The sequence below is a fragment of the Camellia sinensis genome, chromosome 11, assembly GCF_055761805.1.
Source record: "Camellia sinensis isolate YWXY chromosome 11, ASM5576180v1, whole genome shotgun sequence".
Lineage (NCBI taxonomy): Eukaryota > Viridiplantae > Streptophyta > Magnoliopsida > Ericales > Theaceae > Camellia > Camellia sinensis.
Window position 1 is genome coordinate 77,982,310 of NC_138971.1, and position 25,347 is coordinate 78,007,656.

The 25,347-nt window shown below is 41.3% G+C and overlaps 2 protein-coding genes across 2 annotated transcripts; both read right to left on the reverse strand.

Annotated features, from left to right (window-relative positions):
• Positions 1 to 17,945: 17,945 nt before the first annotated feature.
• On the reverse strand, positions 17,946 to 18,404 carry LOC145802428 (uncharacterized). The gene has a single exon (XM_082895142.1). The coding sequence runs from the start codon at positions 18,402 to 18,404 to the stop codon at positions 17,946 to 17,948; it is 459 nt and encodes a 152-aa protein (XP_082751268.1).
• A 303-nt stretch (positions 18,405 to 18,707) lies between these two features.
• Positions 18,708 to 19,473, reverse strand: LOC145802429 (uncharacterized). The gene is made up of 2 exons (XM_082895143.1): positions 19,459 to 19,473; positions 18,708 to 19,397 (listed from the first exon to the last, which is right to left on the reverse strand). The coding sequence occupies exons 1-2, from the start codon at positions 19,471 to 19,473 to the stop codon at positions 18,708 to 18,710; spliced, it is 705 nt and encodes a 234-aa protein (XP_082751269.1).
• Between the last annotated feature and the right edge of the window lie 5,874 nt (positions 19,474 to 25,347).

Consider the following 25,347-nt stretch of genomic DNA (forward strand, 5'->3'; position numbering starts at 1 on the left):
GACCAAAATAGGGCAGAGTCAAGATTTCCTCATCGCGCCGGGACTCCATTAGCACTTGAAATTCTTTGATTGTCGGGCATATCTCTTGTCCCCCGAAGCTAAAGACACGTGTAATTGGATTCCAACATCTAGTTGCGGCATGTAGTAATGGAAAACAAAGCAGAGAACGTCTCAGTGGGAATAGTGCATTTATGCCGAAACCCCGAAAATTCAGCTTTTTTGAGCCATCTAAAGTTGCAATCCAATTCGAGAGTTTTTCGGTGAAGAATGGCTCCATTTATGAAGAGTTTGCCGCTAAAATGAAGAAAACACGAAGTCTGAACCTTTTGTAGAAGATAAGGCAGTGAGTGGAAGCCAGGTGTCAACATTCTTGAAGTTCCTCATATTGGTGGCCGACCGGCCACTAGTGATGGCCGACAGACCACCATGGTAGCCGACCGGCCACCACTGGTGGCCGACCGAATCCATTCATGGCCGACAGCCCTTTTTGTAGACCTGCTATCCACCTTTGTGTTGAGAGTCCCGAGAACCTTTGTTTTGTTCTGCTCTTTGTATATGTTAAGGTCCTGGTTTGAGTCCTTTTAGATTTAGCAAGTTTGCTATGTTGTATTTAAGTTGTTTATCGAGTTGTTTTGTTCATCGAGTTGTTTATCAAGTCATTTTGTTGTATATCGAATTGTTTTATTGTTTATCAAGTTGTTGTTATTTTGATTATCGAGTTGTATTACTTTGTTTATGTCAGTTGTTGGTCGGTTCATTGCTTGATTCAAACTGTTGTAACAATACAGGTATTCGGTTTTCAATGTCAAATTCAATCTCATTTTCATGCAATGCGGTGCTCATGATGCAAAATACAACACTTTTTCAAAAAGCTTGGTTGTCATTTCAATCATGGTTGTTTTTAAAAAAAGTGCAGTACAAGTTTTTCTAGCAAAATAAATAATAATAAAAAAAACTATCCAAGGGTATACAAAGTGCTAAGACTACTAACAAAAGAAACTAAGCAAAAATACAGATAGATCAGTGGCAACTATCTCAGGCTCGTGAGGCCCTTTTTGTCCTCTTCTTGGGCGGGGACTCAGAGTTGTCTACATCTGCATCGCTGTCCAAACCGAATGCTGAACCGAAATCGGAGTCATCGCTGTTGTCCACCTCAGAACCTAGCTCAGTACCATCACCGCTAGCAGAACCCGAGCTGGCGTCATCGTCACCACTCTCGGATGACTTAGCATGCTGACTCGCTACCTCCTCGGCCTCGCTGGTCTCAATATCATCCTTGCTTAGAATAGGCTCTGAAGGGCCACTCTCAGCTCGGGTGCTCCTAGCTCGGCCTCGACTAAATGTTGGAGCCTGTCTTTGTCTTTCTACTGCCAGAGGGGGTACTGATGGTCCTGGTACTGCTGCTGGTGTTGTCAGTATAGGTGGGTCCTGAAAAGATAGTTGTTATATGTCAGCCACAGTATGTGTATCAGATGCAAGTACGGTGTGCATAATGAGTATATGTAGAAGTCGGGTACAGTGTATGGATTCAGATGCAATGTATCAGTGCAGCGAAGAGAAATTTTCAGTTGAAATGTCAGTTTCAGTATGTTAGTGGAAATTTGATGACTGGAATGTAAGAAAACTGAAGAAATAACCTGAATGTCGTGGAAGCCGAGCAGTGCCTCCCTCCTCAATATCATGCCCTCGAATGAGGCTAACAGCTCTAGAAGATCCTCGGTGTATCCAGGAGGTGCCTACAAATGCATTGGAAATGATCAATGTCCAGAAGGAACAAATATCAAAAAGAAAGGAGAAAACTAAAGAATGGGGTACATACCGGGCACGCATTAAGAGCTCTAACGTATCTGTGTCCCGCTGTGGCAGGCTCAATCGGGATCTGATATGCCTTCCCAGTAACCGCCAACAAGTGAGTGCAGAACGCTGCTCTGGCCCGCTGGTCCTCTGCCTCGTTTGGGTGGCCCCTCTACTTACACGCCCTGGTCGCCTTAGGTACTCCGGCTCTCTCTCTTGTAGCTAGAGTTCTCATCCCCTCACCTCCGCGAATATCGGTCAAAGGAGGCATGAGGTGTGTCTCGATGAATGTCGCATAATCACCCTCCCCCAAGAAGTAATCGGTGTCCAAGCCTCTGGTAAACTGGATCATCTCTTGGGAGGTGAGCTGCTTTGTAGCTCTCATAGATGGTGGGGGTGCCATGGGAACTATCGGCTGTGGCAAACCCAAGGTCTTGCATACAAAACGCTTGCCCAGAAACCAGGTCGGGCAAACCGGACCATCGAATAGAAGCTAGAAACGAGTGGCCCCCGGAGCTCCAGCAAATTGGTTCCCGACTCCCTCAGGCATCGTCGCCCAAGGCTACCACATGATCTGTATACAGAGAATGCACAGCTTGATAGTTGCCATTAGAATATTATAATATGAATCAAAACTGAAGCAAAATGACATTAACAATGAATTTTGAGTCACCTCTGCTGCAGTTACAGTGTCGAAGTACCGACGAAAGAATGAAAAAGTAACTCGGGTTCTCCGTAGGAATCTTCCGTCATACCGGTGAGAGTACGGTACGACAGGAGGCATCTCCACCTCTGGCTCTAGGGCAAGGGTCAAGAAGTAGGCATATACCCAAAGCTGCAAAAAAAAAAAGGCCATATTGAGTATACAACAAAACACAGGGAATGCAGAAAGCAGAATGTGTGTACAATGTCTAGAGAATGCAGAATATAGAATAGAAAAAGCAGAATGTGTGTGCAGTGTACAGAAAGTACAAGTGAGAGTGCAGAAAGCAGAATGTGTAGTGCAGAAAGTACAAGTGCAAGCAGAAAGCACGGCAGGAAATGCAAAGCAAAAAAGGTAAAGCATACCTCCCAGGCTCTCCAGTAGCCACTGACCCTGTTCCCGCTCCTGCGGGATGTCAAGCTCATATATCCATACAACGTGGCAAGGCCAGCACCACCCCAATCATAAACACAAACCTAAGACAAGTCCACCAGTGCACTCAGGAGATATAACCCTACAGTGTTCGCTCTGTCTGCGAACAAAGTGGTGCCGAAAAGGAACATCGAGAAGGCTCGGGCGTAATGCTCGGTCTCCTCTGGGGTCTCTGGCTCTCTCCCTCGAAACTGCTCTGCAAACTAGTTGTATCGTACCATCCCCGATCGGAAGAGAGGTGGGTGTGCTCCTAGCAGGTAGATCCATGCCACCTCCCACTCACCCATGTCTATATCATAAGGGATCGAACGACCCCCTACCTCTATGCCAGTGAATATGGAGAAGTCATAGGGAGTCATCGTCATCTCTCCCGTAGTAAAGAAGTGGAAAGAGTTGGTTGTATCCCACTACCTCTCTACCAACGCTCCAAGTAGAGGTCAACTCGCTATAAGGCGTGATAGCCCCATGCAGAACAAGCCGAAGTCAGCCTCATCAACAATGTGGCGGACATCGTCGGGGAGCTCCATATACCACTCCCTTGCGGATGTGACTTCATAGCCTCTGATAGAGTGGGAATCCTCATATGATCAGAACAAAGAGGTGAAAGGTAGTGTGAGAAATACAGTGTGAGAATATGTTTGAAACGAGTAGGTGAAAAGCAGTGTAAGAAATACAATGCAAGAGTGTGGTTTACGCAAGAAATGCAAGGTACAGTGAAGAAAACATGAGAATACAGTGCATACCTCGGTGGCACCGTAAGATAAATGGGAGGTCGGCTCTCATAGCAAGAGATCATCTGGTGCACCTCGCTCAAACCCTTTGAAATGCTGGACACTCTCAGATGGTAGCACATACGTTTGAGGATCATATGTTGTCGGGTCGAAGGGTCAAACCCTGGGTGGTAGTAGCACAGGCTCGGGCTCTGCTTCCATCTCTGGGGAACACTGGGGTGGAACCTCTGGGGAAGCTCCATCATGAGGAACGTCGTCCACCATCTGGAAAGCAGATGAGAAAAGTGGCTGAAAATGAGGAAAATAGGTGGAAAATGCCAAAAGCCAACTGAAGTCAACCCTAAGAGAGAGAAAAATGGAAGAAAAAGTCAAAGCCTGGGAAAAGGCACAGAACCCAAGAAGAACTCAAGGGAAACAAGCCTCAAGCAGTGAAACTCCAAGAAAAAGTACCGAATTTGAATTTTAATCGGTTCAAAACGGAGTATACAAAGAGGATTTAGCTAATCAAACGTCTGTGGGGTGATGGAAAACACGTATAAAGCTTGGATCTAGAGGGAAAAACTATCTAGACTGAGAAAATGAGGGTTTTTGAGTTTGGAGAAGTGTAGAAATGAAGTTTGGGGGTGTATATTTAAAGACCCATGGTGAAATGACCGAATTGGCCCCAATCTGCTATCGGTGGCCGACCAGCCACCACTAGTGGCTGACAGGTCCCATTGGGGGCCGACAATGCTTAGAGGTGGCTGATTGGTGGCCAACGCCTCCCTCTTATGGCCGTCCAGTGCCCAGTGCTCCTCCTTTGAGTCTTGATGTTGTTTTGTGTCTTCATTTCTCAAGAAGTGCAAGGAAAGTTCACTTTTAAGTTCGAATTGCCTCTACGGAAGCTCCAAACCATGTTTTCAGTACATGATGTTCATTGCTAGTCAACACGAACAAGGTGTATCCTTTTAAAACATATTGCAACTCTTCTGAGTGGTAAATTGGAAATTGCGACTGAGTTGGTTTTATCAAATACGCTTTTGTGATTACGTAGAACGTGCATCTCTTTGTCATTGCATGGAACGTGCATTTCACATATACTGTTGCATAGAATGTCCATTCTATTACATAGAACGTCCATTCTATTACATAGAACATGTTTTTAATCTTGCATAGAACATGCATTTTGTACTATTGATCGTGCATAGAACATGCATTTTGTACAGTTGCATTGAACATGCATTCCAATGTGGCATAGAACATGCTCCGGCTCTCGTCGCATAGAATATGCTTCTGTTTTATTTCTCACATGTTTTTCATAAAACATGCCATTAACATTGTATCTTGGTTATTTGTCGTGCGTAGAACTTGCATTCTTACTGTATTATACCTGTTAAGTTTCTTTCTTAGGCAGACAAAATATTGTATGTACGATTCATTCAAAGTTGGTGCAACCAGACGATATTGTATGTACGGTTCATTCAAAGCTAGTGCAACCAAACAATATTGTATATATGGTTCATTCAGAGGAGTTCCAGGTAGAATCACTTGTACCCTTCGAATCACCTCTTCTCCTCTTGCGTGCGGCGCATTAAGACATTTCGGTTAAAAACATTTGTGTGCGTCCTGATGTTTATACCCTCTTTTGGTCACTTCCCTTCGGTTAAAAACATTTGTGTGCATCCTGATGTTTATACCCTCTTTCGGTCACCGTGCTTTGGTTAAAAACATTTGTGTGCGTCTTGATGTTTATACCCTCCTTCGGTCACCGCATTTCGATTAAAAACATTTGTGTGTGTCCTGATGTTTATATCCTCTTTCAGTCACCACCCTTCGGTTAAAAGCATTTGTGTGCGTCCTGATGTTCATACCCCCTTTGGTCACCGCTCTCCAGTTAAAAACATTTGTGTGCGTCCTGATATTTATACCCTCTTTCGGTCACCACCCTTCGGTTAAAAACACTTGTGTGCGTCCTGATGTTCATACCCCCTTTGGTCACCACTCTCCGGTTAAAACCATTGGTGTGCGTCTTGATGTTCATACCCTCCTTCAGTCACTCCTCTCCGGTTAAAAACATTCGGGTGCACCACGGTGTACACACCCCCTTTTCCTTTTGTGTGCAACACATAAGGATCTCGATTGAGACCTCGGGTGCGCCCGACGGTTGCTCTTCGTCTTTCCTACCCGTTGCATAGTTAACCTTGCATAATTTTCTAACATCTTTTCTACATGAAATGTGGTTCGGTCCGTAATTCCCATACGTGGCGTGTTTGCTTACTCCGTCTTATGATTAAGATTGTTGTACCTTATCTCAATTTGCTTGCATTGCATTGCATTTGTATTCAAATGTTTCGTTACAGCCTCATTGCATGATCATAAGTTATGTTCCTGCATCGTGCATATTATTTGCATCTTGCCCCAGAACTACGCTAGTTTGATTCCTTACAAAGGGATCCGTAGGCAGCCTGCGGGCGCAACCATTTTTGTCTTGTTTATTTGTTTGTCCAAGTGTTTGGCCTTGTCAAAAATGGGTCATCTCTGGGCTTTGACATTCACTCCCGTCATTTCATAACTTTCGAGTTCTGTCAAAGAAGGACAATTGTAGACACCCTATTTTTGACTGTCCTCAACACTCGGACGTCATCGCTTGTGCACTTGGTGATTATGATTGCATGTGTTCGTTTTGAATGCTTGAAATCCTCGGCGGAGTGTCGTGCCTTTGAGCCTTGCAACCTTATCTGTTTTGTGCCCTATTTTGGACCAAAACCTTGGTAGTTCTTGCCTGGAACTTTTGGTGACCTGTCGGCCACCACCATAGGCTGTTGGCCATGGATAATGGTTGTCGGCTTGGGTTGTGGCCGGTTGGCCACCAGTGGTGGCCTTTTTCCAGATATTTGTTGACAGGTGTGCCTGTTGTTAGCGCAATGAGCTGCATCTACCTACACGTGCATGGTGGGATGTTTCTAACCTCAAAGTGTGTTTTTCTGTAAATAAGGTGGTTCCTCCCCCAATTTGAGAGGTTAGCAATTTTGGAACAAAATTCTCCCTCTCTCTCTAGATCTCTATCTCTCTCTCTTGCAATTTTGTATACATTTTCTCATAAATCCTTAGCTTTAGCCTCTTCCTCCTAAACCAATTCTCCTTACCTTTGAGCTGAGTTTCTTTGGGACTCTCTTTGAACTCTAGTAAGTGGTTTTAGCTTGGTTTGCTGCCAAAAATTGAGCTTTGATTCAAAGGTATAAAACTTGTCTGGTTTGCTTTGTTTTTGGCCTGGTTTTGAACTATAAGAAGCTTTGTTTTTGTGACTTAAAAGTGGTGGTTTGAGTCCTTTTTTTAGTTAGGGGTGTTTCACCCTTCTTGCTTGTTAGCTTGTATAGCTTTTGTGCCTTTATTCATCACTTCCAAACCAACTTTTTTTGGCCTTTTAACCACTGAATTTTAGAGGTTTTTCAGTACTAAAAACTCATTTTGAAGTCTAAAATTGGAGGGGTTAGCCTCCCCTCCTCCTGTCTTGTTTGCATGCCTAGTTAGCTTCACATGTCAGCATGCTTTTCTAGCTTAACTTAGCTCAAGTCCAACATGTTTTACACTCTATTATGAACTGTTTTGCCACTGATTTGGCTGTTTGGTACTTTTTAAGTCTTGTTTTGCATGCCTCTAGTGTAATAGTTGATGTTTTATGGCTTTAACCATCATTGGTGGGAGTTGGTTGCATGTTTTTAGTGCTTTTATCACTCAATTTCAGCACATACAATCTCTGCAATCTCCCTTGATCATGCATGATAGGGTGGTCGTCATTTTGCTATTCTTTGTGCATTTATTGAACTTGTACAAACTTGGTCCCTTAGCCATCATGCATGGAAATTGCTTGATTGATGGTTAGAGAGGGCCAAGAGTTTCTCTCATTTGAGCTTGTGTGATGATAAGGAGGGTAGATAGTACAAACAACCTGTGAGAATGCACTGCTGTACTCTCTATTGCAGCATGAGAGTGTAAACTAGCAGTGGCCGACAGCCACCATCAGTGGCCGACCGGCCACCAATGGTAGCCGACTAGCCACCATTGGTAGCCGACCGGCCCCTTGTCCCTCTTGTCGACCATAAGTGATTTTTGCACAATGTGATGGTAAGATGAAGCAGAGGTGTTCTAAAAGCTGGCTGAATTTTCAGTGATCAAATATGAAAACAGAGGCTTACAGCAACAAGGTAGTGGCGTTTCGTGTGTAGAATCGAGCATGCGCATGCATATCCATCATTTCCCGGGGCTAAGTAGTTGATTAGTTAGTTTACTTGCAATTGACTTGTAATCCATTAATTAGCTAAGTAGTTAATTAGATGTGATGTAATTATCTAATTAGTTAGCCAGAATAGTTAATTAGTTTCGGTCTGTAATAGTTTGCTTAGATTAGCGTAGCTAGTTGGTTAGCTTATTCATTCGGACCCTCCTTCGCGAGGGCGTAATATTGTAATAAGTGTTCGTGCGTGTGTGTGTGTGTGTGTCTTCCAACCCCACATCTTTCTCCTTTTTATTTAATCGCTTTTGATGGTTAGATTAGGGACATGTTTCAATTGGCGTACTTTATGCCTTATGCTTACATCCATTCATTTGTCTTGCATGCATCGAGGCTCGGTGCATCATTCAAACTACATTGCCATTTCAATAATTCTTTGAATACGTGTTTAATCTCATGTTGTTTAAATAAATCCATGTGCCATATGTAGACGTCCTCGAACGCCCCGGGAGGATGAGTCCCGTTTTGTTCATATTGGGTTCACTACAGTTCACGACTCTCAAATAGTTACAGTTCTTAATCTGAACCAAAGAGTCCAAATCCGACAAATCGTTTTGAGAAAACAGATTTTTAGAAAAGAAGTGCCAAACATGGACAGCTTTGCCAGATACAGAGTCGCCACCTAAATATTTTTTATGGGGGAATTTTGGAAACCCTGACTCGGTGCCAAAGGCCACGTGTCCGTCATCACCAAAGTTGCTTCGGCTCGGGAGCTTGGGTACGATTGGGGAAGGTCAGCTATGAGCACCCCCTCTCGCCCGATCCGAAGATCGGCCTCTACTAACCGTGATATCCGTTTTTGAAAACGTTATATGTTCTTATTCCGGTTAGTAGCCTAGAATTACTATTTTATGCGCGCAGCAAACAAGTATAGACCAAATCGCCTAATTTGGAACAAAACATTGCATATCCGTTTGTTTGGAAAACGCTTTGGAATTTGCTACTCACAAGTAGGCTAAAATACGGATTTCAATGAGTTATCCCAACTCAAACAATCCAACCTTCACCCACAGGCATTCAAGCAGTTCATCAAATAAGCATCTAGCCTCATGGTAATCATGCTATCATGTTAACGTTAACACTCATGTGAGATGCTAAAGCATAAAGAGCTCACCTAGTACTCTGTGCCAAAACAAGAACATGTTAGCAATCATGGATGATCCAAGTCCATGTTTAAATGCCTAATGCAAGGCATACAGAATGTCACTAGAGTAGGCTCGGCTAGTCTATAAGTGACATGTGAAAATGCACAAGTAACATGTATTCAAGTTAGATTTGAAATACTTATGTAGTTAGTATGATGCGCCGAGCCCGGTGCATGCAATACTGATGGATGATGCACGCATGCATAGTATAAGGTATGCTAATTTAAATATGCCCTAATACTAACCATCAAAAGCAGGTAAGTAAAAGGGAGAAAGAAGTGGGGGATTGGAAGACATGCACACACGCACCCACACTTATTACAAATTAGCCCTCACTCGGAAGGATCAAAAGAATAATACAAATTAATTAACCAACAAGCTAATTAAATATTACAGACCACCTAATTAATTAAGCAAATTAATTAATCTAGTTTAAGCAATAAACAGCCTCAGGAAGAGGGTCCGATGCGATGCGTGCTTGATTCCGCTCGGAAGTCACTGCCATGCACAAGTTGCCTCTGCTTTGCCCTGCTATACTCCTCTGAAAACTGCCAAATTCCCAAGGTGCACTGTGTGGACACTGTGGAGCGACACCGGCTGAGGCAAATGGTCACTGGCCATAAAAGGATGGTCATCGACCATTGGTTGAGCCATCGGCCATCCATGAATGGTCGATCGGCACTATATGTAGCCGACCGGCCAAAACTTCCTGCAGAAACCTGTTTTGATAGCAGCAGAGGGCAAAACATGGCATGGCCATGTATTTCAAGCAAATGTGTGCACCAACACATCCTTAATCATATTTGTGACTCAAAGGGACATGGTTCTCGATTCTCAGGCCACCAATTGCGCATTTCAATGCGTGATGGCCCAAGAAACCAAGTATGCACTTTGATTTTAAATGAAATGCAATGCACATAAACATACAAGGGAGCTTTCAACCTCTATCATGGCTTGATCAAGAGGTGAGGCATGCATGCTAATGTAATGCAACCTAGGCATGTGAACTAGGCATGCAACATGATCATGCAAGCAAGTAATGACGCTAGGCACACAACCTATGGAATCAATCATGCAAGGCATGGAATGACAAGCATACAAGATGTAATGTGGGCATGCAAGTAGGCAAGGCATGTGACAACATGTTAGGCCACCTAAACATGCCATAACACACAAGCATGCAACAACAGACAAGGTGAGCATGCATTAACATGTAAAGGAGGGACTTACACTAATTTAGGCAGCCCTCAAACAAGCCTAAAACAATGGCTAATGCTATGGAAATGAGAGCCAACACACACACACACATGCATGCAAATGGGCTAACACTTGAGCATCAAATAAGCAACCTTTAAGCACACTTAAAAGAAGACAAACATGGACATATGGCATGTATCATAAGCTCTGAAATTGCATGAAAGAGAGGTGGCAAACCAAGTAATCAAAACAAGCAAAGCATGCAATAATGGTCCAAGTACTTAAGGCAAGCCAAGGATGCTTAAACAAAGGCTAAGTCAACCAAGCCTCACAAGGCTAAGAGGAGTTAAAATAGGTCTAATGCAGACCTAAACAAAGCTAAAGATGCACTTCGATGGCATCTAAGTGGTCTAAATATGCAAGCATACAAGGGGGCACATTCATGGAGCATAAGGCAACAACCTTTTAACGCATTAAAGGGGCATCAAATGCAAGCATGTAGGCATGTTATAAGGACTAAAATAACATGGTAAGTGGTTCCAGACCACTGAAACAATGCAAGTAATGCATGCTCATGGTTCATGCAATTAAGGCTCACAAGCCAAGAATACAAAGGGGCCATACTAAGCATGCCATGGTCGACCAAAGCAACCAAAAACAGAACTTCAACATGCCAAAACAAGTACAAAAGCTTCACAAAGCTAAGCCTACATCATGCTAGAACAAGGGTCAAAGCCTAGATGCATGTTAAGGCTAAATGATGGCATTACAAGACATGTATGCAAAGCATGCAAGGTATGTCCAAACCAACTCAACACAATGCTATTTCATGGAAAAATAAGCATAAATATCAGTCATGGTATGGTCAACACACACTTAAACAAGATGCTCTCTCAAGAGGCAAAAATAGCCCTTTTCAAGGACAACAAGGAGAGGGGGTGGCCCTCTCCTTCCTAGGACCTCAAGGCACCATCCTCACCTCTGAAATCCCTCAAGATTTCAGTGGTGAGGAGGCCCAAACACAATGGTCCCAGAGCTCAACCAAAATGGCACAAAACAAAGGCCAAACAAGCCTTAAGAGGGGTCAAACAACCCCAAAGCTTAAAACACCCTTAACAAACTATTTAGAGCAGACAAAAACAAGACTTTTATATGCTATATGCTAAGCTCAAAAATAGATGTAAGATAGGCTAAAAAGCTTTTCAAAAATGGGGTAAAAAGGGACAAAAGTCTTACCCTTGTAGACCTTCTTCACAAACAATGGTCCAGCAGCTTCTCTAAGCTCAAAACCAGTCAAAAACTTCATGGAAAGACCTTTGGTACCTCAGCAACTAAGAAAAGGTGTGATGGTGGGTGTTTGTGCACAAAAATGAGACTGAACGCACACTAAACACAAGAGAGAGAGAGAGAAATATAGAGATAGAGGATATATGTAAACCCTAACCCTAAAGCTCAAGCTCTGAAAATGTTGTCTAAATTGTCTACCCTAAAAGAGGGAGAAGAGGCCCCTCTTTATAGAACTTCCCTCTTGTAAAGCCTCTCAAATAAGCCATCCAAGAGGGAAATCCCTCCATACACGTGTATGGAGGGGAGCAAAGGTGGGTGCCAGCTACCACAGCTGGCAAAAAAATATCTGCAAAAGCAGATGAACAGTGATCGGCCAGCCAAAAATGCAATTCGACCAAAATAGATGGCCGGTCGACCATCTAGAGTGCCGGTCGGCCAAATATTTGGCCGAAGGCAACAAAACACAGCTGGTGGCCTCAAGCCATGGCCGGTGGAGTGTGGGGATGGCCCAAAAGCCATTCCCTACCCTCCAAAGCAAAAACACAAATGTTTGGTGCAAAACCAGACACAAAATAGTCGAGCCGAGAGATCCTGAGGCAAGGCGCGTAGCCGAGGCCTCCGGGAACTCAAGATGAACACAAATAAGGATGATCACCGAGTGTTCAAATGGTGATGTCCAAGTCTTGAGGACGGTCAAAAATGGGGTGTCTACACCATATTAGTAGCCGAGCTTATTAATTGCATTATTACATGTGTTACATTAGACATTTCACATAGTTAGGATCATGCATCTTTCTAACTAGTTTGTATTTTCGCTTCGAGTACTCGGTGAGTTTTTACGCTTTACCATACTTGCATAAGTGTGAATGTTGCCATGATTAGCATGCTCACCATGATGCTATATGCTTAAATGCTAAATTGCTTGAATGCCTGTGGATGAAGGCTTGTTGATTGAATTTGAACAGTTCAACAAATATGCGTTTTAAGCCCACTTTGTTGAGTGGCAAATCATGTTTTAAGCCCGCTATGTTTGGTGCCAAATCCGCAATCTTTATACCCACTTGAGGTGGCAAATTCAAACCATTTTTGCAAACAAACATGAGTTGAATTGTTCCAAATTGAGCAAACTAATCTACACTTGCTTGTGCGCATCATATAGTAATGTTAGTTTAATAACCGGAACAAGAGCACATAATGTTCATAAAAAATCATATCATGATTAGTAGAGGCCGATCTTTGATCAGGCGAGTGGGGGTGCTCAATTCATGACCTTCCCCTCTTGTACCTAAGTTCCCGAACAGAGGCAACTTTAGTGATGAAGGACACATGGCCTTTGGCACGAGTCAGGGTTTCCTAAATTTCTCCAAAATAAAATATTTACGTGGCGATTTTGTATCTAGAAAAGCAGACCAATTTTGTCATTATTTGATTTAAAATCGATTTTCCAAGAAGGTTTGTCGGATTTGGACTTTGTGATGTTTTATCAGTTTCACGTTGCGCTTGTTAGACTAGATTCAGAACTGCGGGAGTCCGAACAGGGAGGCCTTCTTTTCAAACCTTCTGAAAGGGGGCGCGAACAAAGGCGAGTCCACAGTAACTCGTGCTCTAATACTAATTGTGATGACCCAAACTTGCCTGTCACGCCCCTAACTTGCCCCTAAAAGTTTGGGCATGACCTGAACAGAAGATGACACTTAACCTGGTTCCATAGAGGGGCCTGCCCGGAAGCTATAAAATATAATTGATAACAACCAGAAAGTATGACATCCATTAAGCTACTAAGTCATGCCAGGATCAACACATTTCACAGGACAAGTACATCAAAAGCCAAAGTACACTTAAGAGTTACTTATTTACAGACATATACAGAACTAACCCCGAGATGGGGTATGTAATAAAGTCCTTAAGTACATAACAACTTAAGCCAATATCAAAAGTGTGAGTCATCATCTAACAACTTCACAAAAGTAGGGTCCCGACCCCAAGCTTGGCTGTGCCTAGGCTGACAAAAGTATGACGATGCCGAGCTAAGATCGACCTCCTGGTTGATTACCTACAGAAACAGACATAACATTGGGTGAGCCAAGCTCAGTGAATAATAGTACTAATATGCTAGTAAATATATTTAATGCTGTAATCATGCCATTAGTCTGTCTCTGTACGGCTTGTAGGGACAACATAATCGGTTTATAATTGTCACAATGTGGCCCCTGGCCTAAGAATTTCACACGTTCGGAAAGAGTTCTTGGGTTCACAACTTACAATTCCTCACATAAACTTTTGGTTCTGTTCAATCCACAAGCTCACAATAGTGACATTCATATTTCACACATCGGCCCTTGGCCTCATAATTTCTTTATTCACAAATGGCTCTTGGCCTCATTAGTTCACAATTAACAATTGACCATTGGTCACGTAGTTTCACATTAGGGCTCTTAGCCACATTAATTCACAAATGGCTCTAGGCCACATTGTGTCACAAATGGCACTAAGCCACATTGGTTCACAAATGGCACTAAGCTACATTGGTCACAAATTCATATTGCCTTGATACATTCCGGTAGTCACAACTTTCATATAGCATGCGTACAACTTCACAACCTTTTCAATGTTTTCACAATTTCGTATCAAATTATTTATAGCAGATATGTCATTTCATACCAATCATTTCATGCCAACACAAGTTTAATAGTGACATTCATAACGTCAAGATATAACGTCAGTATATTATACGATGATACTTTCTACAAGGTCACAACGTCATTAATTATAAATACTGAGTAGGGATACATTGAAGCACTATTACTCGTTGTGTTGTGGCGGTGCACTTCCTTTTGAGGTGTTTCCTTAAACCCAAATCTCAACCTTGTAAGGATCTTCTTTCTCTATCCCTTCACTTCTCAAGTCTAGGGTGATGAACTCTCTCTTCTTCTTTTTTTTTTTTTTTTTTTTTTGTTTGTCAAAATAACCAAGATCATATATATGTACATCCATAAGGAGAGAATAAGACAAAAATCGATCGTTTACATGTCCGAAATTGAAATTTCACGGAAGTGCTTAATATTACATAAAAATTATGTTGATTCCAAATATATGTTCAATTTTGGTTTATTAAGCTGCTAAGGCCCTCAATTTCTACTTTATCATTCGAGTAAGAACAGATACATTTCTTTCCTAACAGATAGAGTTCCTTCCACAAGGCATTATAACATAGTTACTTGCCCTCATTCCCTTATACAGCTTCATCTTAGTCATTTAATAGCACAGAATAAAAGACTAACATATAACACAAGCACATATGAGGGTCGGGTCGTTACACTCTCCCCCCCTTCAAAAAAGTTTGGTCCCTCAAACTTGTTTTTACCTCAAAATGGAAACAGATATGGATACTGTTGCTGCATATCCTCTTCTTTTTCCCAAGTAGCTTCGGTGCCATAATGTTCTTGCCACTCCACCTTTACCATTAGAATTTCCCGATTGCGCAATTGCTTCACTTGTCGCTCCAAAATTCGAAGTGGTCTCTCTTCATAGCTTAATTTATCATCTAGCACAAGTTGATGATAGTCTATGACATGAGATGGATCCGGTAGGTATCCCCGAAGCATTGAAACATGAAACACATTATGTATTTGACTCATACTTGGCGGAAGAGCCACTCGGTAAGCTACCAAACCCACTCTTTCTAGAATTTGGAAAGGGCCAACATACCGGGGCATTAATTTACCCTTTTTCCCAAATCTCGGATGTCCCTTTAACGGGGTGACTTTCACGAACACATAACTGCCCACGTCAAACTCCAAATCCCTTCGTCTGTTATCTGCATAGCTCTTCTGTCGGCTTTGTGCCGTTTTTAACCTCTCCCGGATAATTTTAACCTTTTCAGTTGTTAGTTGCACAATTTCAGGACCCAACAATGCCCTGTCCCCGACTTCAGCCCAACATACAGGGGAACGACATGGTCTTCCATACAGAGCTTCATAAGGTGCCATCTCAATGCTCGAATGGTAACTGTTATTGTAGGCGAACTCTATCAACGGTAGATGGGTTTCCCAGCTTTCTTGAAAATCCAATACACACAGTCGGAGCATATCTTCTAAAGTTTGTATGGTTCTCTCAGATTGACCGTCAGTTTGAGGGTGAAAAGCGGTGCTGAACGTAAGTTCAGTACCCATAGCCTCCTGTAAACTTTGCCAAAGTCTTGAAACAAATGTGGGGTCCCTATCTGACACAATCGACACTGGTACACCATGAAGCCTTACAATTTCATCTATATACAGTACTGCTAGCTTATCCGCATTGTATTGAGTCCTCACAGGCAAGAAGTGAGCAGACTTGGTTAATCGGTCCACAATGACCCAAATCGAATTCATACCTCGGGGAGTCCTCGGTAACCCTACAACGAAATCCATGGTCAAATGCTCCCATTTCCATTCCGGGATTGGAAGGGGTTGTAATAACCCTGCTGGTCTTTGATGTTCCGCCTTTACTTGTTGACATTGTAGACACTTAGAAACAAATTCCGCGATCTCCTTTTTCATATTTGGCCACCAAAAATTTTGTTTTAAGTTTCGGTACATTTTAGTACTTCCCGGGTGTATGGATAATCTCGAGGCATGCGCTTCTCCTAGCAATTTCCGTTTAAGCTCCAACACATTGGGGACACATACACGACCTTGAAACTTTAATATCGAATCTACGTAACTGAATCCCGATTTTGGTTTTGCCTCTAACTCTTCATAGATTTTCCGTAAAGTCTCATCTTCCAGTTGATGTAACTTAATCTCTTCCAGCAAGGTGGGTTGAGCTCTTAGTGTTGCGAGTATGACCTCCTGTTCACGTACCATTAGGTCCATATTTATTTCATCCAGTTCAATCCTCAACTCCTTCCTTTCTGCTAACAGATTTGCCAAGTCCCCCATATTCTTCCGACTAAGTGCATCTGCCACCATGTTGGCTTTACCAGGATGATATTGGATCTGTAAGTCATAATCCTTAATCAACTCAAGCCATCGCCATTGTCGCATGTTCAACTCTTTCTGGGTAAACAGGTACTTGAGGCTTTTATGATCAGTGTAAACTTCGCAAGTTGTACCATAAAGATAGTGCCGCCATATTTTCAAAGCAAAAACTACTGCCGCTAATTCGAGATCGTGTGTGGGATAATTCTTCTCGTGGGGTTTCAGCTGTCGAGAAGCATAGGCAATAACCCTTCCATTTTGCATTAGCACACAACCAAGCCCCTTGTGCGAAGCATCACTGTAAATTACGAATCCTTCGGTACCAGATGGCAAAGCCAGAACTGGTGCTGTTGTCAATCTTGTTTTTAATTCTTGGAAAGCGGATTCCCGTTCCTCTGACCATTCGAATGCAACTCCTTTTCGTGTCAGTTGAGTAAGTGGCACAGTGATTTTGGAGAAATTTTGAACAAACCTCCTGTAATATCCAGCTAATCCCATGAAACTTCGTATCTCAGTTACATTAGTGGGAGTTGGCCAGTTCACAATTGCTTCCACTTTACGTGGATCAACAGAGACTCCTTCCTTTGTCACCACATGCCCTAAAAATGCCACTTCTTGTAACCAGAATTCACATTTCTTCAATTTTGCATACAGTTTCTTCTCCCATAGTGTTTGAAGTATTAAACGAAGATGATTCTCATGAGCTTCTGCACTCTTCGAGTATATAAGGATGTCATCAATAAAAACCACCACAAATTCGTCCAGATAGGGCTTAAAGACGCGATTCATTAGATCCATAAATGCTGCTGGTGCGTTTGTAACCCCGAAGGGCATAACCAAAAATTCATAATGGCCGTACCGGGTTCGAAAGGCTGTCTTCTCCACATCATCGGCTTTAACTTTCAATTGATGGTAGCCAGACCGTAAATCAATTTTTGAGAAAACTTGTGCCCCTTGTAACGGATCGAATAAGTCATCTATCTGTGGTAAGGGGTACTTATTTTTAATTGTCACCTTATTCAGTTCCCTATAGTCGATACATAACCGGAGTGTTCCATCCTTCTTTTTCACAAACAATACTGGCGCACCCCAAGGGGATACACTCGGGCGGATAAATCCCTTGTCAAGCAGATCCTGTAATTGAATCTTCAACTCTTTCATTTCAGCTGGTGACATCCTATAGGGTGTCTTCGAGATAGGTTGGGTTCCAGGCACCACTTCAATTACAAACTCGATTTCTCGGTCTATTAGTTGACCCGACAATTCTTCGGGAAAAACATCTGGAAACCCACGGACCACTGGAATCACATCAATGTTCCCATTCATCCCTTGCCCTTCTAAAATGCTGCATAAATACCCCTGACAGCCCTTTCGTATTAAGTTACAAGCCTTCACGGCAGATATTAGATAAGGTGGTGAAATCACTTCCTACCCTTCAACCACAGACTCCGATTGCCCCGGAGGATAATAGTTAATTTGCTTAGTCACACAGTTTATAGTTGCACCATAAGCACTTAGCCAATCCACTCCCAAAATAACATCAAAATAGGTCATATCGAGAGGCACTAAATTAGCATACACCCGAATATCCCCAAGTTGAAGTTCACAAGCTAGGTATATAGTAGCACAAATCATAGGCTCTCCCAAAGGGGAGGACACACACAACATGTAAGGTAAGTTTTCTTCCATTTTATCTAATTTAGGAGCGAAGAGTTTCGACACAAAAGAGTGAGTGGAGCCAGAATCAAACAATACATGCGCAGAGTGACCATAAATAATAAATGTACCTAACACCACTGTTGCTGTATTTTGTACATCACCGGGAATCAAAGCGAACACCCTACCTTGTCTTGCAGTGTCTTTGTTATTACTCGGTTTGGCCGCCATCTTCGCATTGGGGGTCAGTGTAGACCCCGCGGAACTTGTAGCAGGTCTATTGCCTTTTTGTTGAACCAATTGTGGACAATCCCTTACCAAATGTCCCGTTTTCCCACATTTAAAACATGCTCCAGTCCTCCAGTGACAAGTTCCTCGATGTTGCCTTCCACAGTCTGGACACATTGGAGTGGCATTTTGAGCAGAAATAGTGGTGTTGAAGTTCCCTGAATTGTGCTTCTTCGCGGGTGGAGTAACGGATCCCTTTGACCATTGGTTGTTTTGTCTCTTCCCTTTCCACTCGGAAATTCGATTCTAGGCCGCAAGATTTCCTTCGGCGATAACAGCCCTTTCCAGCACCTCAACATACGTGGGTAATTTTAGCATATTAACTCGGTCCAAAATGGCACCCCGCAATCCTCCTTCAAATTTTCGTGCCTTCTTATAGTCTGTATCTACCATATGAGGGGCAAACCGAGCTAATTCAGCAAATTGGGCCTCATATTCTGCCACAGTCTTATTTCCTTGTCTAAGAGTCTCAAATTCTGTCACCTTCTTATCTCGCATGCTTTGAGGAAAATACTTATCATAGAACAATTCCAGAAATCTACCCCATGTTAAGTCCTGATGCACTATTCTTGTAAGCATCCACCATCTTCGCGCCTCATCTTCAAGAGTAAAGGCGGCAAGTTGCACTTTCTGAGCTTCAGTACATGGAAACACTTCAAACAATTTCTCTATTCCCAGCACCCATGCTTCAGCTTTCATAGGTTCTATCCCCCCCTTGAATGACGGTGGTTTCATCTTTTTGAACTCCTTTGTGAGTGTGATGGTTCGGTCCTCAACATGAACATCTTGTACTGCAGGTGGAGGTACTGGTGGTGGTGGCGGTTGTTGCTGTTGTTGCCTTAGGGTCTCTGCCATGTCCATAATCATTCTTTCCATTCGGTCCAACCGTGCCGAGGTAGCCTCGTCTGACTCTTCCATCCTGGTTCTAACCATAACCTGCATAACATTCAATTATATCCAGCAAACAAAGGTCAAATTGTTAGCGTTAGCAGAGTACATTCTTCGTTACCATCGATCTTTCATACATTCTTAGGATGCCATGCATAATGCTTAAGTCTTTTCTAGACATCCTAAGGCTCAATGGATCTGTGTGTGAGACAGCAACTCGTGCTCTGATACCACTTGTCACGCCCCTAACTTGCCCCTAAAAGTTTGGGCATGACCTGAACAGAAGATGACACTTAACCTGGTTCCATAGAGGGGCCTGCCCGGAAGCTATAAAATATAATTGATAACAACCAGAAAGTATGACATCCATTGAGCTACTAAGTCATGCCAGGATCAACACATTTCACAGGACAAGTACATCAAAAGCCAAAGTACACTTAAGAGTTAGTTATTTACAGACATATACAGAACTAACCCCGAGATGGGGTATGTAATAAAGTCCTTAAGTACATAACAACTTAAGCCAATATCAAAAGTGTGAGTCATCATCTAACAACTTCACAAAAGTAGGGTCCCGACCCCAAGCTTGGTTGTGCCTAGGCTGACAAAAGTATGACGATGCTGAGCTAAGATCGACCTCCTGGTTGATTACCTACAGAAACAGACATAACATAGGGTGAGCCAAGCTCAGTGAATAATAGTACTAATATGCTAGTAAATATATTTAATGCTGTAATCATGCCATTAGTCTGTCTCTGTACGGCTTGTAGGGACAACATAATCGGTTTATAATTGTCATAATGTGGCCCCTGGCCTAAGAATTTCACACGTTCGGGAAGAGTTCTTGGGTTCACAACTTACAATTCCTCACATAAACTTTTGGTTATGTTCAATCCACAAGCTCACAATAGTGACATTCATATTTCACACATCGGCCCTTGACCTCATAATTTCTTTATTCACAAATGGCTCTTGGCCTCATTAGTTCACAATTCACAATTGACCATTAGTCACGTAGTTTCACATTAGGGCTCTTAGCCACATTAATTCACAAATGGCTCTAGGCCACATTGTGTCACAAATGGCACTAAGCCACATTGGTTCACAAATGGCACTAAGCCACATTGGTCACAAATTCATATTGCCTTGATACATTCCGGTAGTCACAACTTTCATATAGCATGCGTACAGCTTCACAACCTTTTCAATGTTTTCACAATTTCGTATCAAATTATTTATAGCAGATATGTCATTTCATACCAATCATTTCATGCCAACACAAGTTTAATAGTGACATTCATAACGTCAAGATATAACGTCAGTATATCATACGATGATACTTTCTACAAGGTCACAACGTCATTAATTATAAATACTGAGTAGGGATACATTGAAGCACTATTACTCACTGTGTTGTGGCGGTGCACTTCCTTTTGAGGTGTTTCCTTAAACCCAAATCTCAACCTTGTAAGGATCTTCTTTCTCTATCCCTTCACTTCTCAAGTCTAGGGTGATGAACTCTCTCTTCTTCTTTTTTTTTTTTTTGTTTGTCAAAATAACCAAGATCATATATATGTACATCCATAAGGAGAGAATAAGACAAAAATCGATCGTTTACATGTCCGAAATTGAAATTTCACGGAAGTGCTTAATATTACTTAAAAATTATGCTAATTCCAAATATATGTTCAATTTTGGTTTATTAAGCTGCTAAGGCCCTCAATTTCTACTTTATCATTCGAGTAAGAACAGATACATTTCTTTCCTAACAGATAGAGTTCCTTCCACAAGGCATTATAACATAGTTACTTGCCCTCATTCCCTTATACAGCTTCATCTTAGTCATTTAATAGCACAGAATAAAAGACTAACATATATCACAAGCACATATGAGGGTCGGGTCGTTACATTGCCCCTAAAAGTATAGGCCATGGCCGACCTGCACTAAGGCCTCAAAACAAAAATTTTCAACAAATATTCAATCATATCAGGGCCTAAAGCGAAAGCAAGACAAATAATAATGTCCATTGAGCTTGTGCATACATGCTAGGATCTTTAAAACAACATCAAGTCATATAAAGGGCTCACATACACAGTTCATATACTTATACGTCCAAATCATGTAGATCTATACAAAGAGTAACAACTCAAAATTTACGTATTAACTAAGTGTTTAATAAAAGCGGCCAAAGACTTAACAAAAATGTGGCATCAAGGGATCTCCTCAAATACAACAAAAGGGCTCCAACTTTGGAGGCTTAACAAAATAGGTCCCACAAAAGGCTCCCAGAATTGACCTAGGGCTGGCCTCCGAGCTGGTCACCTACATAAATATACATAAATATGGATTGAGCAAGGCTTAGTGAATAATAATAATGTAAGGAGGTTCATATGAATGAGCATAAGCCTTAGAGAATATAGTTATAAGTCATATGCCTGTCTTATTCATAATCTCTTTCCAGAGCAGCCTCGAGCCCACATAAGACGAAATGGCCTGAGCCCAACGGAACACGGAACGACCTCAGGCCCAACGTAATACACAACAGCCTCAGTGTAGACAACCCAGTTTTGACCGCTCGTAAGACTTAGGTGCTTTATTTTGAGCACTCGATGATGACAATTACATTGAGTCAGTGGTTTGAATTCTCCATAAAGGAATTTGAGTTCGAGCTCTAAACAATTCCAACCTGCTATACCCACTGTATTTCTACCCCAAAATTTTAGTATTGCAACTTGTAGCAACCTATATTGAAGCTAAAAGTAAGAAATAGGGGAACTACACTGAAGTCCGGCCGAACCTCAGTGACATCCGGCCGAAGACACCAAGGTCTGGCCTGACCTCTTGACTTTTTGGACAGTTTGTATAACAATCTGCCAGCTGCCCAATTCTGTCAATATTTTGAGTAGCAACTCAAGTTCCATAAATATGGGGCTCATCTTGTTGTATCCGGGGTTAAAAGAAAAACAAGATTAAGAGGTTGAAAAAACAATATGGAATTTGGTCAATATCAAGTGAGTTAGAAATATCAAGAGTTAGAAAAGATGAAAGCCACCATCCTTTTTGTTCTTCCATAAGCCATACAAGAGCTTGAACTTGGAACTTGATTTGAGAATTGAAAATCATAACTCAAACTTGAGGGTGCTTTGGAGTCAAGTTTGGTTTACAACAAGAACACCTTATGTACAAGAGGTAAAGCTTCCTCACTATCATTTCAATCTTTGTTCATAGTTTTCTTGTGTTTTCATATTGTTTTAGGACTATTTTAAGGGCTAAAACTTGTGATTAAAAGCTACCCAAAGGTGAAGGGGTTAATCACCCTTACTTGAACCTTATTCTTAGCTTAAATCCTTGTATTTCCCACTTATTTTCTCTAATTTTTATCATCGTTTTGGGGCTCATTTGGGACTGTTTTGGGACTGTTTTTCAACATCTAAAATATGTGATTTGAGGTTATAAAAGTCGGGGGGGTTAGCCACCCTCCCTTACACTTGTTTACTAGCTTTAATCTCTTTATGATTGTACACCTTCTATAGTTTAATTTCAGCACTATTTTATGCTATTAAGGGGCTGTTTAATTTATTTCAATAATTTTGCTTTGCATATTATGTTTGTTTTATAATAATCAATTAATCAACTTTGCATAATCATCTATGCAACCTCCCTCCATTCTTTGATTATTTTGATTAAAAAGTTATGAAAAATTAAGGTTGTTATTCAAGTATAAGAAAGAATTTTTTTTCATGCTTAATGGTTTAATCTCTTCGGAGGTTCATTACCAAAGGCATAAAATTTTTCCATGCTTCATGGTTTAATCTCTTCGGAGGTTCATTACCAAAGGCATACATCTTTCTTATACTAAAGCCAATCTTTTATATTTTATTTCTTTTTATCACCAGTGTGGTTAGTTTTAAGGGACTAATGGACCCTTGGATATCACCAAGGAAACCGTCATTATCACTAATTATCAAGTTTGGATTTCAAGTCATTATCACTCACTTTAGGTTTTTCTAAGTCATTATCACTCTGCTGAGTTTGACTAGTCCTTGTTGCGCATCTTAGGCTTGACTTGAAATCCTTAACTTGTAAATAAGTTTGACTCTTTCTTTGTAATTTCCTCAGGTTAAGTCGACACTCGTTTCTCTTTAATGTATTTCTGACTTAGTGGATGTAAATATCACCGTGGACTTAATGGATTAAAGACAAGGAAAGGTAATGTAAAAGAGACTAATAAAATTGAGGTTAAAATGAATCAACCGATATAAAGGGCTTGCTGTACTGTGTTTTGCATTAGGTTTTTGAGCTTTTTGGGTGTGTTCATGCACCTCATTCAAACTGTATGCGCACTATGAACACATTTTTTTGGATCAAAATCGTTATTTTGGTGGGTTGTTTTTCCTGATTTAGTTTTTATTTTTATTTTTTTGTCTAAGTTTATAATTTGTTGGCTTCTTTTCCATCTAGTTATTTTCTGTTAGGTTGTATTTGGGTGTTGATAGGCTTTTGTTGATCGTAAATTTTTGCAGCTCTATTTTCTGCTTCTGTATAGTGGTGGCTTGGGCCTGGGGTATGCCCCTTGTAGTGGTGTAAGTTTTTTGTTTTTATTTTATCACTTATTCACCCAAAAAAGAATTCGGTCGGACGGTATACTGAGTTTATTGTGTGAAGGTTTGTCTTACATCAATTCATGATGTTTTGATAAATCTTGAAGTGTCTTTACGGCCAGACGTTATGCCGGAGTCTATTGTGTCAAGGCTTGTCTTAGATCAATTCATGATAATTTGATGAACCTTGAAGCGTCTCTACTTCCCTTCTTGAATACATTTCATGATAGGAGAAAGGGGCGGTTGTTATGCATTACATTTATCGATCTTTGTCCTATCGTGTCCAAAATCATCTTGCAAATCAACTTGCAACCTTAGAGGGTTTGGGAACCGAGTTCGCTCCTCTCTTGAGTAATTTCTATGATAGAGAGTGGGTAGAAGAGACAAACATGTCTAGGAATACCCTGTCTACATTGTTTCACCTTAGGTAAAAAAAAAAAAAACAAATTTCTACAAGAAAACAAGGTATTGGGTTTATTTGGGGTTTGACTGAGTCTCGTTTTGGGTCAGCAAGACTCCAATAAATTGCAAACAATACACTTTTAGTTCAAAATAATGATAGGGTGAAATAGAACAAATCCTAACAAGGCAGACATAGTAATTCCAGAGGAGCATCGCGCAATCATTGTATACTTGTTGTAATAAATTAGACAGCCCCTTCTAGTTATTATTCATTCAAATTTGTAATAATTATTTATTCGGACACTTGGACATTCGAACCCTCCTTCGTGAGGACAAATATGTAATAAGTTGTATGTTTTCCAACCCCCATTCTTTCTCACTTTTATTTATCTGCTTATGATGGTTAGTATAGGGACATCATATTTTCAAATTAGCATTCCCATGTCTTACATCCATTCGTTTTACATGCATAAAAGTTCGGCATCATATTTTTCAAATGTCAAATTCAAACTCATTACATGAATATGTGCATTATCACATGCCTTGAATTGACTCGCATGCCATGCTAGTAGCCGAGCTTATTAATTGCATATCGTATGCGTTGCATTAGCCATGTTACAAGATCATGCATTTTTCTAACTAGTTCCTCTTTTGGCTTGGAGTACGAGCTAAGTTTTTATGCTTTTAGCATATTGCATAAGTGTGATTGATGTCATATCAAACATACTACCATGAGGCTAAATGCTTAATTGTTAAACTGCTTGAATGTCAGTGGATGAAGGCTATTTGTTTAAATTAGAATAATTTGAATAATGGTCATATGCGATCACTTTTTTTTTTTTCAAACGATACATTGTAGACACCCCATTTTTTACCGTCCTCAAGACTTGGACGTCACCATTGGAACACTTGGTGATTATCCATGTTTGTGTTCGTTTCCCGGAGGTCTCGGCAACGCGCCCTGCCTCAAGACCTCCGAACTTGACCGTTTTCT